The sequence below is a fragment of the Petromyzon marinus genome, chromosome 10 (assembly GCF_048934315.1).
Source record: "Petromyzon marinus isolate PM22_M1 ecotype Great Lakes invasive population chromosome 10, UKy_Petmar_22M1.pri1.0, whole genome shotgun sequence".
Lineage (NCBI taxonomy): Eukaryota > Metazoa > Chordata > Hyperoartia > Petromyzontiformes > Petromyzontidae > Petromyzon > Petromyzon marinus.
This window is the reverse complement of record NC_133676.1, coordinates 15,019,754-15,038,078: the sequence shown is the minus strand read 5'-3', so window position 1 is coordinate 15,038,078 and position 18,325 is coordinate 15,019,754. Positions and strand designations below refer to the sequence as shown.

General features: G+C 43.9%; 1 protein-coding gene across 4 annotated transcripts in view; it reads left to right on the top strand.

Moving 5' to 3' along the window:
* LOC116940843 (protein PALS2-like) overlaps positions 1-18,325 on the top strand; it is a 226,327-nt gene that overhangs the window by 185,754 nt on the left and 22,248 nt on the right. For all 4 annotated transcript variants that reach the window (XM_032951095.2, XM_032951096.2, XM_032951097.2 and 1 more), the window contains exon 8: positions 5,709-5,777. In XM_032951095.2, the coding sequence (XP_032806986.1) occupies positions 5,709-5,777 (69 nt within the window). The remainder of the gene's footprint in view (positions 1-5,708; positions 5,778-18,325) is intronic.

The window sequence follows — 18,325 nt, the reverse complement described above, 5'->3', positions numbered from 1 at the left end:
CTGGCCATATCGTCTCCTCATGTTTTGTATCAGTCCGAATACGTGATTTCTAACAACACTTTTCCCATCATTATTTAATACTATTCGGCTATTCGGCTCTTGAATCGGGTGCAACCACAACAAACCAAAAACAAAAACACGAACAAGAAAACATCTTAAAGTGACTATGTGACTGTCGGGGGCTCTAGTACGGCTACGCAGACGCGGGATCCGAACAGTGCTTCCGAGCTTTTTCCTCTCCAACGTACGTTCACTGTGCAACAAAATGGACGAACTTCAGCTACTGATGGTGAAAAACAGAGACTTTATTTCATCCTCTGTTTTGTGCTTCACGGAGACATGGCTGTGTGATTTGATTCCGGACACTGCACTACAACTGGCAGGATTCCATCTTGTAAGATCGGATCGTGACATAGCACTCTCCGGCAAGACGAAAGGCGGTGGTATTTGTTTTTACATTAACAGTGGCTGGTGTGAAGATGTCATAGTGATTCTGCAACATTGTTCTCCGCTCCTTGAAACATTTTTTTAAAGTGTAAACCTTTATACTCGCCTCGCGAGTTCGCGTCGCTCATTTTGGTCGGAGTTTATTTGCCGCCGGGTCCTCAGGTTAAAGAGGCCCAACGCATGCTCGCCGACCAGATTCTGAGTATGGAGCGAGTAAATCCAGATTCCCTGGTTATCGTACTTGGCGACTTTAACAAAGGTAATCTCAGCCACGAACTCCCCAAATACATACAATTCATTAAATGCCCTACCAGAGAAGGGAACACTCTGGATCACTGCTACACTACGGTCAGTAGAGCCTACCACGCCATCCCCCGAGCAGCACTGGGACACTCTGACCATGCCATGGTCCACCTGATTCCTGCTTACAGGCAGAAACTAAAGCTCTGTAAACCTGCTGTGAGGACATCTAAACAGTGGACGAGTGAGGCTGTGGAGGATTTGCGGGCATGCTTGGACTGTACTGACTGGGATATGTTCACAACTGCTACCAATAGTCTGGATGAACTCACAGAGGCTGTGACGTCGTACATCAGCTTCTGTGAGGACTGCTGTATTCCAACACGTACCAGGGTGAACTTCAACAACCACAAGCCCTGGTTCTCAGCAAAGCTTAGAAGGTTGAGTTTGGAGATGGAGGAAGCGTTTAAGAGTGGGGATAGAGACAGATTCAAGGGGTCGAAGAACAGGTTTAGCAAGGCGGTGAGAGAGGCTAAACGACTGTACTCAGAGAGACTAAAACACCAGTTCTCTGCTAACGACTCTGCTTCTGTCTGGAAAGGGCTCAGGCAGATCACCAACTACAAACCCAGAGCCCCCCACACCACTAACGACTCCCACCTGGCCAACGACCTGAACGAGTTCTACTGTAGATTTGAAAGCCAATTGGACTGTCCTGAACTACCCCTTCCCACCCAAGAGGCCCCATCCCCCACCCCTACTACAGAGACGACTCTCTCCTTTCAGGAGGGAGAAGTTAATAGACTTTTCAAGAGGCAGAACCCACGCAAAGCAGCTGGGCCAGACTCTGTCTCTCCAGCCACACTCAGGCACTGTGCTGACCAGCTGTCTTCGGTGTTCACCAAAATCTTTAACACCTCCCTGGAGATATGCCATGTACCAGCCTGTCTCAAGTCTTCCACCATCATCCCTGTGCCCAAAAAGCTAAGGCCAACAGAACTAAATGATTATAGACCGGTCGCCCTTACCTCTGTGGTAACGAAGTCTTTTGAGCGCCTGGTCCTGGCAAACCTCAAAGCCATCACAGACCCTCTCCTGGACCCCCTTCAGTTTGCCTACAGAGCCAACAGGTCTATGGACGACGCAGTTAACATGGCCCTCCACTTCACCCTACAGCATCTGGCCTCCCCAGCATCCTACGCCAGGATCATGTTTGTGGACTTCAGCTCTGCCTTCAACACCATCATCCCTGCCCTGCTTCAGGACACACTCTTCCAGCTGAATGTGCCCGACTCCACCTACAGGTGGATCACAGACTTCCTGTCTGACAGGAAGCAGTGCATTAAGCTGGGAACACAAGTCTCTGACTCCAGGTCCATCAGCACCGGAACTCCTCAGGGCTGCATCCTTTCCCCACTGCTCTTCTCCCTGTACACCAACAGCTGCACCTCCAATCATCTGTCCATCAAACTCTTGAAGTTTGCGGACGACACCACCCTCATTGGGCTGATCTCTGGTGGGGATGAGTCTGACTATAGGTGGGAAGCTTACAACCTGGTAACCTGGTGTAGCCAGAACAACTTAGAGCTAAATGCTATAAAGACAGTTGAGATGGTTGTGGACTTCAGGAAGAATACAGCCCCACTCACCCCCACCACCCTGTGTGACTCCCCAGTCAAAACTGTGGAGTCCTTCCACTTCCTGGGCACTATTCTCTCCCGGGACCTCAAGTGGGAAATGAACATCAGCTCCCTCACCAAGAGAGCTCAACAGAGGATGTATTTCCTACGGCAGCTGAAGAAATTCAACCTGCCAAAGACAATGATGGTGCACTTCTATACAGCAATCATTGAATCCATCCTCACCTCCTCCATAACCGTCTGGTATGCTGCTGCCACTGCCAAGGACAAGAGCAGACTGCAGCGTATCATCCACACTGCTGAGAAGGTGATTGCCTGCAATCTACCAACCCTCAAGGACCTGCACACCTCGAGGACCAAAAGGCGAGTGAGAAAGATTGTGGACGATTCCTCCCACCCTGGACACTCTCTGTTCCAGGTACTCCCCTCCTGCAGAAGGCTGCGGTCCATCAAGATTAAAACCTCACGCCACAAAAACAGTTTCTTCCCATCCGCTGCTGGCCTCTTCAACAAGGCCAAGGGCTTACACTGACTTTAACATTGTATCTACAAAATGACACCTTGCCATATTTACACTGATACCCTATTTATATATTTTTATTTTTAGATTGTATCTCATAGCTACTTTATATTAAGATTTAAGATCCCTATATGTTGAATGTATGCACCTTCCTGCCAAAGTAAATTCCTTGTCTGTGCGAACTTTCAAGGCGAATAAAACACTTTCTGATTCTGATTCTTTCTGATTCTGAAACAGAAAATCCATGAAAAAAAAGTGCATGGACACACACGATATCCTCATCAATAAACTAGCCTTTTCCTTCTGGAAGGTTATGGAAAGGCGTTTTCCCTGCTTTCAAATCATCAGAGAAGCATCTACCCCAATGTGCATTTAAGAAACAATTTTAGAATGGTAATTTAATTTAGCAATTGCCGATAATGCTGAAAATATTCCCCATGTGCATCTACACGTGAGTGCAATTGTGTGTATAAGTGTGTGCATTTTATATTTTTATTATTTTATTGTTTCCCTTCTATCCCCCCTGGTGAGACATTGCTTAACCAATACATACTTCACTTGGAATGTAACTTTCTACAAACAAACTGAGGGCTCCCCAATGGGCTCCCCCCTATCTCCGGTTGTAGCCAACATTTTCATGGAGAAATTTGAGACTGACGCCATCCAGACTGCCACTCTGCGCCCAACCTTATGGAAGAGGTACGTGGATGACACTTTTGTCATCTGGCCACATGGCCGGCCTGCTCTAGACCAATTCCTCGACCACATCAATTCCATACACCCAGCCATCAGATTTACCATGGAAGTCGAGAAAGATGGCAAGCTATCTTTTTTGGATGTCCTAATAAAAAAGAGACCTGATGGTTCAATGAGCCACTCTGTCTACAGGAAAGCTACCCATACGGATGCTTACCTGAAACCGGATTCCCACCACCATCCATCCCAGAAGAATTCCCTCATCAAGACACTGCACCATACAGCCCAATGCATATCCGACCAGGAACACATAGCCAGTGAACTCAAGCACGTACACCAAGCTCTTAAGGCTAATGATTACTCCGACTACACAATCCGCAAAGCTATCACTCCAACCATAAAGAAGGACCCTCTTGAGGAGCCATTCAAAACCATCACTTTACCCTACATTGCGGGGATCACAAAAAATATCTCCAAAATCTTGAATAAACACAAGACCCAGGTCCGATTCAACACATTACATAAAATCCGTGATCTGGTTCCGTCTGTAAAAGATGTGATTCCGGACATACAGTACCCTGGTGTCTACAAACTAAGTTGCCTCTGTGGTAGTAGTTACATTGAAGAAACCAAACGACATGTCTCGGACCGCATCCGTGAACACAAAGCAGACTTGAAACACTGTAGGACGAACACCTCGGCCGTGGCAGATCACTGTTATAATTCAGTAGGCTCACATGACATTGCCTTCTCCAAGACAGAGGTTCTCTGCAAGCCATCTGGCTACCATGAGAGATTCGTTCATGAGGCTATCCACATATACAAACACAGAGACAATTTCAATCGAGAAGATGGATTCTGGCTTAGCAATCATTAGAAGGATTTGATAAACCATTTCGAGTTTTAATTGATTGTTCATGCTTACGGTGGCTTTCAGACCGCATCCATTATTTTCGTCTCCCCCATCTTTTCCGAACATAGATGGACTCATCCATCTGAATAACTGCCAAATCGCTCTCCATGGTGCTAACGTTAAAAAAACGCCACTTTTTTCAATTTTCTTGCTGTGGTTTTCACATCTGATGATGATTGCTTGTGTTGCAGTCGAAACGTCGTGAGAATTTTATTGTTTTATATTTTGTTTCCCTTCTACGTGACTTTACCGAAAGAACCAAGAATATGAATCCCTGCAGTTACAAAAGCTTTAAATCAAAATTTAGTGTGCATTTTAATTAAAATTGCGCTTTAAAAAAGTCATTGTACTCTGTTATATTTGATGCACATAGTAATTTCAGCATGCTAACACAATAAAGGGACAGCGTAAAGCATTCAGTCGATTTCTACAGTTACATCACAATCTCTTAAGGACAGAATGTTGTAGGCGGATTGCTGGGCTATTGATTTAGCCAGAGGTTTTGATTGAGGTTGTGTCTGGTGAAGAGTTTAAATAATTCAAGTTGGGCTTGGAAATGAGAGCATCCTTGTGTAAAAAAACAACGGCTCAATATCATTATATTTTTACAAACCAAACTAAAAAAAATTACGTAGCTCAAAGATAAAAGCCAAAATGTCTCCTTGCTCAGATGAATTTTCAGCAGGTAGTCATCGCCATGAGTGGTCCTAAGCTAGAGGGTTGAAAATCAATATGTCTGTTCAATTATTGTTATTATGTTTATACAGGAAAGAAATACCGAGTCTGGAGACTATTTTCGGCAGGGGCCTGCTAGTTTTTTTTATTTGTGGGGTGATGATGTGCTTTGTGTTTCCCAATATAATCATTTGCAAGTCCATTTTTCATATTTGGTGCGACTTCTGGGCTGTGTCACTACTCGATACTGGAGACCAGTCTCTCCATAGGATGACCAATGCTGACCTTTAAAAAGAGTTACCTATTATATCGACTAAGGCACAATGACTTGACGCTCAAATGGGATTGTAACGAGCATCCTTACTTTTGTGAGTCAAGCAATCTAACCCGAATGCCCCCCACCCCTTACCTTTCTGATGCGAGATTAACATCAAACACATTTGAGGCATTATTTTCAGAGCAGAGTACCGTGTCTGTGGGTTCAATGAAACCCGTAATAAATTGATGTAGGTGTGAGACTGGCAGCACGCTTACAACCGTTGCACGCAACGGTGCGGTTTTTTGTTTATTGTTGCAGGAGGTTTCTGTGGCGTCCTGGGTGGGAAAAAGAAGAAGAAAATGATGTACATGTCCACGAAAAATGCAGGTAAGGATTTCCACGAAGGAGTGGAACGCGTGCGGTGCAACGGGGCGGTTATTTTTCCAGTCGTTCTGCCGGGATCGTTCAAGCTGCATAAACCAGCAGTGAAACATTCGCTGGGCTACAAAATAATTTGTCCTCAGATTGGCTGCAGCCGCAAGCTCGGATCTAAAAATAAACTGCACTTAACCCTCACACGCGTGTAGGCTCATTTGCCGAAGGTGGGAGGGCGTTGTTGTTATAATTCAATTTTGAAGAAGAGGAGGAGGGGGGGTTATGCAGAAAAGCACAAAATGTGTTCAGCCCAGCGGGGGGGGGGGGGGGCACCACTTTGAAAATGAACCTCGTGAGTTCATTTTTTTCTTCACTGAAAGTCGTTTTACCTTAAAATGGATGTGTTTTGAGTGACCTTGTTTCAAGAAATTGGTGTTGCCTGTGTATGTATACATGCACGTTCTCTTTATCAGGATAGGTATGGACGCTTCTACCACACCCTATAATTGATTTTCCCGTTTTATGAATGTATGTTTTATATATACTATACATGTACCAAAGCATATATACTATACATGTACCAAAGCATATATACTATACATGTACCAAAGCATATATACCATGCATGTACCAAAGCATATATACTATGCATGTACCAAAGCATATATACTATGTATGTACCAAAGCATATATACTATGCATGTATCAAAGCATATATACTATGCATGTACCAAAGCATATATACTATACATGTACCAAAGCATATACCATGCATGTACCAAAGCATATATACTATGCATGTACCAAAGCATATATACTATACATGTACCAAAGCGTATATACTATGCACCAAAGCATATATACTATGCATGTACCAAAGCATATATACTATGCATGTACCAAAGCACGCACTCCATTATTTAATTAATTTTCTTGATTTGAGATTTTTTTTTTTCAGTTTATTTATTTCGTATAGCCCTGTGAACCATTCGGCTACGTGACTGTGCAAACAGAACATCCATGAAAAAAACAGCTAAATATTCCTGTAAAAGCACCGTACACCAACGCTATGTGCAAAAATCCCAGTGGGATGTAAGTCAAACAACAACAACCACAAGAAAACTTAAATTAAGGCCATCAGTCTAACTCCGTACTACAACAAAACAAACATGTCCAAACCAAAAACCGTTTTCGAAATCACCAAAAAATAAAGCCATAATTGCAATGTAACAGTGATCATAGGAACTGTGACCGAATTTTTTTTACAATAAACTACATAAATAACATGTAACACCAAACCCTAGAGCCATAGCTGGCTGCATGAGTTACTCCACAACAACAGAGGCATCAGTCGGAGTATCAAATTTTTCAATGCACCTTTAAGATCAGCACGCTAAATCCAAATACAGATAATACTTTGCGGCGTCATCCGGAGCGAAACAGTTTATTTTATTTTACGCCAATGAATAGCAGTGGCAGCTAGGGGTGTACAACTCCTCTAGAGCAGTTTTGAGAGAAGATCTCATTGGTAATGATTCAAGTTACAGTTTATTGGCAATAGCATTCCAGACCCTGGGGGCATCAATAGCAAAGGCCCTTCCTCCTCTTTTTGTACGGCAATAGGGAATGTGAAGCTGGTAAATGAGCGAAGACCTGAGGTCAAATTTGTTCTTTGAAACAGAGAGGAGATCCAGCAGGTAGTCTGCGGATTTTTTTGTAAGTACATCGTGAATAAATAATATCTGGTGCACAAGCCGTCGAACATTAAGAGATGTTAAGTTTGACCCAATGTAGAGATCACAGTGGTGAGTCCTATATGGGCAGTTCAATGTAAATCTTAAGGCCGATAGATGGAATCAAGCTTCTTCAGTACAGTACTTGGGGCTGATTTATACACGATGTCACAGTAGTCAAGTAGAGGCGGTATGGTAGCTTTTATCAATTCCAAACGGAACATAGGGGGGAAGCAGTGCTTGTGTTGATACAGAAAACCAATTTTTATTTTCGTCTTTTTACCAATATAATCAATGTGATCTTCAAAATTCAGTTTGAATCCAGGATGACCCCAAAATACTTATAGATCTTGACTTGCTCTATTTGATAATTATTTAAGGAATGGAATTGGGGAAAAATAACTTCCTGCTTTAGTCCTGGTGAGAAGCGTAGCACCTTGGTTTTGAAGGTATTCAGGACTAGTTTAAGAACAACTAGCTGATGTTGTAGTTTGTTGAAATTACCCTGTAGCTTAGCAATCACGTCATCCGGAGAGCAGCCAGCAGTAATCAGTATCGTGTCATCTTCAAAAAGATTTACCCTGGAATGATCCAGGTCAGTGCCAAAGTCATTGACATAAAGAGAGAAAAGGGGGCGGAGGATGGAACCCTGTGGAACCCCTTGTTATCTTAAAACTGTTTGACCTCCAACCATCTGTGAATACAGTTTGGGTGCGAGAAAAGAGGTAATTTTGTAACCATTTTACTGCGTTTCAGAAAAACCGAGGCAACCTAGTTTACTAAGCAGGGCGTTGTGGTCTACTGTATCAAAAGCTTTGGAAAGGTCAAGAAAAAGACAGGCACAGTACTGCTTATTATCAAGGCTACTGTAAATGTGATTCAGAGAGTCTAATGCAGCAGATGTGGTGCTGTATATTTTTCGGAACCCATATTGTTTTAGATGTAGTAGATTGTTGGTGGACAGGAAACTGCTAATTTGGTAGTTCAATCATTTTTAAAAAAATGTCATCAACGGGGACAAAATTGAGATAGGTCGGTAGTTCATAAATCAAAATTTAGGTCGGTAGTTATTTGGATCATCTTTAGGGCCCCCTTTGTGAAGTGGACGGACATAGGAATGTTTCCATTCTAGAGGAACTGATGCTTATTTGATGGACAGGTTGAAAATATGGGCTATAGGTTTGTATATTAGGTGACCAACAGTTAGTAGAGCAAAGACAGGAATACTATCTGCTCCGGTAGAGGACCCTTTGAGATAGGACAGTTGTTTCAGAACATTACTTTCGTGGATTGGCTGGAAACTAAATTCGTTTAATATTTGGACAGGGGTGTAGGAATTTGCATGAGCAGGGGTGACTCCCAATACATTATCAAAAAGATTACCAGCTTCAGAAAAATGAAGGTTAAAATTGTCAACTATTTTTTGGGGATCTGAAAAATATACCCCATTTCGGTTAAGCTCAACGGGCAGATTGTCTGTTTTGGATGCCTTTTCGATACATTTGATTGTTTTCCAGAAAATCCTGGCATTTCCATGTGATTCCAGGAGAGTGGAGGAAAAGTAGGCATTTTTTGCATGCCGTATTTTTTTGACGCATTTATTCCTTAAAATCCTGTATTCTAGCCAGTCATCGACCAAATTACTTTTCTGAGCACATGCCCAAGCCTTGTCCCTAGTTTTCATGAGCTTTGTAATCAAAAGGTCAAACCATGGTGGGCCTTTAGTTTTAAATCTAACCAACGGAGCATGTTTGTTAAGAATTTGGAGAAACATGTACCTGAAGGCCTCCCAAGCCGTAGTCAGGTTGGGGATATCACAGACCTTGTCAATATTCGAGTGAAGCACATCATTAGTAAATGCCTGAGTGCTGAAGTGTCTCCTAGAGTGCTTCTCAACCAATTTAGGGGGGGCTTTGGGTCTGGCTGATGATCTCACCCCAAAAATGAAGGAGTAATCACCCAGAACACCAGTCAGTGTGAAATTGTGAGGGGCATTTGTCAATAGGACATCAAGCAGAGATGACTGTCCCGGATTTTTTTAGGTTGGGTCTTGTGGGGACATTTATTAATTGAAACAGGTTAAATTCATCTGCAAAATTTGTGGCCATGGCCGGCGAGTTTAGCCAATTCCAATTTAGATCACCCACTAAAACTATTTCACCTTTAGGGAGGCCCCCAAAAAGCTCTCTCAGTGCAGATGCAGCTTCAACATCCTTCCCACTAGGCGGTCTATAGCAGCACACTACCAATATCTGTTGATTTGTGAGAGTTATTCTGAGAGCCAGACCTTCAAAGCAACATTTTTTAAACAAGGAGTGAGCTAGTGAACATGCAATAGTATTACGAACATAGATGACAATTCCACCTCCTTTAGATCCTCGGTCAAGCCGAAAAAGGTTGTAGTTGTCAATCGTAATCTGCAAGTCATTGACGGCAGGAGTGAGAAATGTTTCTGTTAGGCAAAAAATGTCTGGGTCAAGATTTGCCACTTCTAGTTTTAGTTGACTTAATTTAATCACAAGCCCTCTGATGTTGACATGTAGAACACCAACACCTTTCCTGCCAGAAAAATCTATAGAATTATACGAGTTCTTTACATTTGGGCCAGGATGAAGCTCAATACCACCCAGAAATAAGAAAAGTAGAATTAATAGTTTGCTCAAGTATTTTCTGTGAAAGGATGAAGAGCGGCGAACCTTGGACGAATAGCAGTAGCTCACAGATGGTGTTATTTTTAAGAGCAGAATGAAGTTTGTAAGGAGTGCTGGTGAAGTAATTAGACAAAGATAGTGTTTAAAAGGATACAATGATGGAGTGTAGAAGTGTCTATGAGCTGTTTCATTAGCATGTGAAGTGGCAAATCGAGCAACAAGTATGGACGCAAAGTAACGAGGGTAGCTGTTTGTAGAGTTGAGTGTGGCACTAGATATGACTGGGAGGTACAGCAGTAGGATACACAGCAGGAGAATTGCCATGTCTAAAATATCCGAGGTAAACACAGATTAACACACAAGCAGAAAAGAAAAAATATATATATACTTGTAGGCCGAGCGCGAGAAAATGTGTTGCCGCACTCGTCACACATGCACGGCTTCTCGCCCATGTGCTAGGGTTGAACAGCACCCCCCCCCCCCCCCAGACAGGGACAGAAGATTTTTGGCTGTTGTGGGCTCGGCTGAACCGCTTTCACCGCCTCCTTTCCCCGCCGCAGGATGGTGCTCGAGCTAGCCCTCCTTGAGCTCAGCTCACGACTGGAATGTTGTTTCTTGGCCTCTCGTGTCTCTGCTGCCCGACCAGATGGCCCCACTGAAGCCCACACAGGGGGCTCTTCATTCACGACCCTTGGCCGTCTTGACGATCTCCGTGAAGTTTTCCAGGAACATAGCTTGGGGTCCGTGGCAATGTTGCCTTGGCAGGAACACAGCTTGTGGTCCGTGGCAATGCCGCCTTGGCAGGAACACAGCTTGTGGTCCATCGCACTATTAACTAGGCCTCACTCAGGCTGCGCCATGGGCGCGATCAACCAGGCCTCACTCAGGCTGCACCATGGGTGAGATCAACCAGGCCTCACTCAGGCTGCGCCAGGTGCACGATCTACTAGGCCTCACTCAGGCTGCGACGGGTGCACTGTTAACCAGGCCTCACTCAGGCTGCGCCTTGTGCATGATTAACCAGGCCTCTCTTAGGCTGCGCCAGGTGCACAATCCGCCAGGCCTCACCCAGGCAGTGGCATGTGCACAACCAGGCCCCACGTGCATGACCAACTAAGCCTCACTCAGGCTGCGCCTTGTGCATGATTTACTAGGCCTCACTCAGGCTGCGCCAGGTGCACGATCAGCCAGGTCTCACTCAGGCTGCGCCACGTGCACGATTAACTAGGCCTCACTCAGGCTGCGCCATGTGCACGATTAGCTAGGCCTCACTCAGGCTGCACCACGTGCGCGACCAACCAGGCCTCACTCAGGCTGGTACACACACGAGCGCACATCACCACACCATCACACACACACACGAGTGCACATCACCACACCATCACACACACACACGAGTGTACACCATCACACACACACAGTGCACATCACCACACCATCACACACATCACTGCCCGAACGCAGAAGTCCCTCTCGTCACGGCCATGAAGCTATGAAGCTGCTGAACTACGTTTGCTGGGGGTGGCCTCCAAAATAAAATCCAGAATAGGCGATGTTTCGGGCAATGGCCCTTTCAACACAAAGTATTATAATCACGTCTCACTCTCACACGGCTCACACGTCTCACTCTCAAATGGCTCACTCACACACACAGCTCACTCACACACACTCACACGCAGCTCACACACAGCTCATTCTCACTCACATTTCATACATTATCACGCACAGTTTACACTCAGGCAAAAACAACTCACAAAAACAACTCACACGCCGCCGCCACCATCTTGTTGAGTGAGTGGGTGAGTGAGGGTGTTGTTGCGACCTGCAGTGTGGTGGGTGGTTGAACAAAGTGTGGATGAGATCATGATTTAATTCGCAAATCACTTCCTATTTTTGCCCCCGTATCATTGCTAGAATCTATAAGTCGTGTGAGACTATGCAACCTTAGTAGTAAAGCACTATGCAAACATGATCATTAGCTGGATGATAGATCTATCAGATAGATCCATCGGATAGATCTATCTGCCGCTGGATGAAGGCCTTCCAAAGTAATGGCTATCCCCCTTGATGCAACTGCTTCTTCTTCTTCTTCTGTCGTACGACCGCTGATGTAGATGCAGAGCAACAGCTACAATGTCACATTTAGGTGGTCAAGTCAGATAGTGGCGTCAGGAGCAGCGGAGTGCAATCGCTGTGACGTCTCCGTCGTATTTGTGGATCGGGCATTGCGGCGTTATATGCTGTATTCATATATAAACTCATTTCTTTATAACTACTTTTTGTGTTTTAGTTTGTTGCCTTCCCCCCCCCCCCGCACCTCCGATTTAGCACGGTTGTCTATGTACGGTGCGAAAGACGTTCAAAATAGATACGTACATGCCGTCTGTTCCGAATGACCACGGTCGCACATTGGAGAGTTATTTACTTACTCTTTGGTTCTATTCGGTAAAGTCACGTAGGTAAAAAATAAAACAACAAAAATCACGACGTTTCATCAGGTGAAGGGACCAGGCTGTCCTCGAGACAGCATCAGGTGAAGGGACCAGGCTGTCCTCGAGACAGCACGGTCCCTTCACCTGATGAAGGCCGCTTGTGTTGTGGCCCGAAACGTCGTGATTTTTGTTATTTTCTTTTTTACCTACGTGACTTTACCGAATAGAACCAAAGAGTATGGATCCTTGCAGTCACGAAAGCTTTAAATCTAGAATAGTTATTTACCTCTTTCCTGCGCACGAGCGGATCCCCGCACTCCTTCTCCGCGGTGGTCACCCCCTCCCTCGGATGCGTTACCTCCCTTTGTCTGCTATTCCGTCACGAGTCTTGACCGCGGATCGTGATCCCTCTGAGTGATGGCGATCTGCTCTAGTCCACCTACCTTTCTTCGCAGTAAACCGATGCGGGTCGCTGTTAATATATTCCCACCAGCAAAAATGCGATGCATGCATCACGAGTATTAGAAGTAATTTGATAAAATAATTGTTACATCCCAGTGTATGCCGAGGTTAGTGAGCATTGGTCTTATTTCATTTTCATATCTGAATGTTATAATCATATTATAGAATAAGTGGATTCATGCAGAGTGAGCTATGAGAATAATGAATTAGGCATTAGTGCATACTTTTAATAACTCAATCTCTAAACTTTTAACAACCGCACATATATTTAATATTTACGTGATACTTGCAGTTCCACTGTATGTCATAAAAAAATATATATGTAGACTTGAGCTGGATGACGAATATTTGATAATTATATGAATGCGGTGTTAATCATGTGGTGATGATGTGTTATTGTAATTAACCTTATATTTCATTAAATATAATTCTAATTCTAATATACAACCAAGTGTTAATCCACTGCATATGCCTCTGCCCACCATGTTGGTGATGGAGACTCTTCGACCATACTTCACCACGCTGGTCACCGCAGGTTGATGAAGGTGCATGCTTCATGATTATTAGTTCCATATCACTCGCTACTGATGTTAGCCATTGTTGAGAATCGAACTCAAGTGACCGGCTTCAAAGCACAGAGTGGTACTTACCACTGTGCCCCTGCTCCACCTCCTTACAAGTGATGGAGATTTGGGTGGCCAGATTGGACCCATCCACCAATATCAGAGCTTCTTAAGATAAAGAAACAAGATAGGTCTGTATATTAACAGTGGTGTGTGTGTGTGATCGTATACCTTATTAATTTAAGGTCTTGCATAGGCAACAGTCAACGCTCAACATTCAAACCTTGACCTCTTATGCGTGCGTTGGGGACACACTCATCATGAAGCAGCCGATTCGAACTAATGAATTTTAATTGAATTGTGTTTTATTTTGCTTATTACACGCTACACTGCGCTGCTGCCCTACCTTTTTAATGAAAGCACACAGAGAGATGGCAGGGTCGTGACCGCAGACGTAATACACAAGGCAGGCTGGGTGTGCAAGGTCTCTTTGACAGAGCAATGGAAATGGACATCGGAGGGCTAAATACACATTTTGTGTCTTACTGGGTTACTGAGGTCTATGAAAGTTGAGTCCTTTGCCCTAGACTATTATTGGGTTAGCATGTGTCGGTGTATCTGTATATGCAAATGGCCACAACATTGGCTATAGAGAGGCTGATTTGGTACGGGGGGGGGGATTTGGAGCATATTGAACTTCCCTTTGACTGGCAAAAAACGGTAGCAATATCGACCTCTATATTCTTTGAGTCTTTCGGTAAAGTAACGTAGATAGGTTCAAAGAAAATAACAAACAAAAACTACGACGTTTCGATTGCAACACAAGCGCGGTCGTAGTTTTTGTTATGTTTTGTTATTTTTTTTTATCCTACCTACGTGACTTTACCGAAAGACCCAAAGATTATGAATTCCTGCAGTCACGAAAGCTTTAAGTCAAAATATCGACCTCTGTGAAATATGCTGCCTGGCAATTGGGGGCAGTTTCCCTCAAACAGCAACGGAGGGCAGCAGCGTAACGCTCACAACAGCAGAGCGCCAGGTGGCTGAGATACACGAAGTTAGTGCAGTGGGGAGCACAGCTGGTAGATCTGCCAGTCCCCTCACTCAACCCGTAACGCCAGGGTTTGTCCCGTTTACTGCTATACCAAGCGAGCCGTCGACACTTCACGTGGCCACAACGTACACCTAGCCGAGCGGAAACGCAGTGGCGAAGAAGGCATCGTCACTTCGTGGCGATTGATGGTGTCTGTGGGTGGCCGCTGTGTGGCCCATAAGAACCTGGCTTGACCTCCATGAAATAAACTTTTGTTTTGTTTTTTTTTTCCAGCCCAGGGGACCAAACTTTCTTGTGTTAATTAGCAAAGTCATTGCAAGCAATGCGATAGCATCTCAATTCATTGATGCCCTTATCTCGGGAGCTGGCTGGGAGGCTTAGGAAACTGAATTGCTGATATCCATGGCATAACGCTGCCCCACACACGGCCAAGATTCTGAGTTTACGTTTTGTATCTGGCGACGAAAGATAAACAGCTTCTTGGGCATCATACAAAGACATAACAGACGAAAGAGATTGTTTAATTGCGTTAATGAAACAACATTTACAGTCACGAAACAGTGTGCCTTTTGGATCAACGTAATCCAGTAGCAATTAAGCAAACTAATTATCTGGAACAGTTGCGATATCTCGTGTAAGAGACAGCTACAGGGAAACATTGATCTGGAACACCCAATTGATTTCATGGGTTAAGTGTGAGCGTTAACCTGTTGATATTGTTAGTGTATTTACTTTTGTCACTCAAAACATCTCTCGGGCAGTACATCAAGTGAGTCATATTACCAGGGGTGATTCACTAGCCTATGGCCTCATGTCAGTGGCATTGTTGCACCACTCTCATGGAACGTGGATCGCACGATTTTTTTTAGGAAACAATCATCATAATCAGCAATGATCAATCCACCGCTGGAACAAGGTCTTTCCAAGCGATCACCATCTCACAATCCTGCAAAAGAATAGTAATCCACTCAGCAACTGCCCAAGAACTGATTTCATTGCTCCATTTTCTCAGCGGATGAACATGCATCCGTGCATGTCTTCATGTATTTGACGAGGAAACAAGGTATTTCCATTCAAGAATCGTCGATCTGAAAAATGTGACTTTTTGACGCTGCATAGCACGAGCCGATTCCAGCCATGGACTTTTTGATCACCCTCCCTAAGTGATGGCATGAAAATATATTCCAAATAAATCAGTTCTTCTACTTGAGAAAACAGTTATATGTATAAATGAACAAATTATGAAGTGGAAGCTTTCAAATGTAGATGCAAGTGAAATAATGCAGAGTAAATCAAAGCCAGCGTCAGCTAACCGTAGCCTGTAAGTTTGGCGTGTTTACAAATTTTTACGGGCGTAAATTGTAGCAATGCGGTAAATTCAGTGCGATTCACGTGCGTGCACAATCCATAATTTTTCACAAAAGAAAGGATCATAAAGCTCGCGGGAGGCGCCACGCAGCCATTGGACGTGAACATTTTTCTGAGCAATTCGCACGAACGGCATTGTGGTAAATGACTTAGTGATGTAAGTATTTATATATTTTCGTGGTTGGTGGAGAAATTACCTCACGAAAACCCATATCGTCACAAATGATATGCAACACGAGGGGTGCTTATATGCGAATATGCACAAGCACGCTTTCACCTGAAAATATCTTCTGTTGCATAGATACCTCTTGTAGCTGTGAGTGAGCACCTATTAAGGGTTGCCCATTCAACCGTTTTCTCCAAAGTGTGATGTTTAATACAAAGCACTCATTTAACACTAAGTCAACACCTAGGGGAGGATTGTGAAACATTCAGATATCACATTATCTATGGCTGAGAATACCACTTACCAACAGTTCTCACTCCCAACATAACAAAGACAAGTGGTGTTAACGAACATCTATGAAGGCCGGAATGGCACACGAGGGGGTGGGTGGCCAGCAACCACGCCTGACCGCCTTTGTCTCCCCAGTGGTGATATTTACACACCACACCAAGTACTCATTGGAGGCTGAGTCGACCTAAGGGAGGCCCAGGATCGGTTCAGATAATCGTCACTGGTATTGGCCGCGAGCAGAAATCGAACCCAGGTCGCCGGGTTTGTAGTGCAGTGTAGCGCTAACCGTTACACCCCCCCACACACACGTGCAAACATAAATTATGCATCTGCAGTCTTTTGCTTTAGTTGTATTGCAGCAATGTTACAACAATTTAAGGGTAAGGGAAAACAAATCTTTCACTTTGGAAATTTAATTATTTCGATGGGTATATGAAAAAGTAACTGTGCAATCTTTTTTCTGTCAATGGTAGGTATAAGTGATCAAACTGCGGTATAAATGTCTGGAAGCACTGGACGGGTGCTTGCAATTTGTTTGAGGGTTTTCGTTATAAATGAAACAAGTGGAGCTGCAAATCTCTTGCTAATCGAAGAGCCATTATTCATGTGTAGGTGTTTACACACTCTCATATTGTTGTCCATAATTTATACCTGGAATTATGTATTCCATCTTCCTATGCAGGATTTTTGTTGTATATTGAATTGCACATTTTTGTATTATTTACAGTATATATACCCATACATAATTCATCATAGAGCGGTAGCACAGTGGTTAGCGCACTGCGCTCTTAACCCGGAAACCTTGAGATGAACTCCCAGCTACGGCTAACATCAGTTGTGAGCAATACCTGAACTGACCCTGGGCCTCCCCTAGATTGTCTCAGCCTTAAATGATTACCCGGTGCAATGTGTAGATATCAGCACTGGCGAGACAAAGGCGGTGGTGTTCGCCACACCACTCCTTCGTGTGCTGTGTTGGCCTCCATAGGTACTCGTGACACTTCGCCCAACAGTCTGTTAAGGCTGTATCTTTTTAGTGTGGCTGTTGTGTGTGCAATGTGAATAACGATTTGATCTGTACACTGCATTACGAACCTGGCGACCAAAGTGTAATTATTGGTCATGGCACGCATCGGTTGCCGAGTGGTGGCAGAACGTATTCCGGACCTCTACTTGAAGCAACTCAGCCTGAACAAACGGTAACCTGGTGCGATGTGTCCACAATACAAGGCCGTAATTATGCTCAAAATGCCCCCCCCCCCCAATATATTGCAATAAAAATAATAATTGCTATGCTATGTAAATAAAAACAACACTTTGCTCAACCTTGGCCACAATATCTGGACTTGTCTTCATATAAATCAATGCATACATTTCTGTTTATATGATTGTGGTTATGGTTGTACTTTATTAATCCCCAATCTCTGCCATTACATACAATAAAACAATAAATGCTAAAAAAGTAAAAACAGAGCAATGTAATTCAATACACTGTTAGACATTATTGTAAAAAAAAAAGTCCATCCCATGTGTTTGTGAATTTTTGTTCATATTTTAGGGAGGAAATGAGTTTGCAAATTTAGATATTTTCCTGGGTTGGGACCCCAGACACCCTGGAAGATTTGGTCCCCCCGAATGTTGACTCCATGGCTACGGCCTTGCCACAAAGTGCCACAATCACTTTGGAGGCAAGGGTTGGTGAATCACATAGCGATTCATGAACGTTCCAAACATGCTTAACCTAAAGTGGATTCGTGGATCTATCTCTGGGTGTTTCAGTGTTATCCCCGACAAGTGTGGGGTTTTTTATGGGTGTTTTAGCTTCATCGCTTCTAAAAGT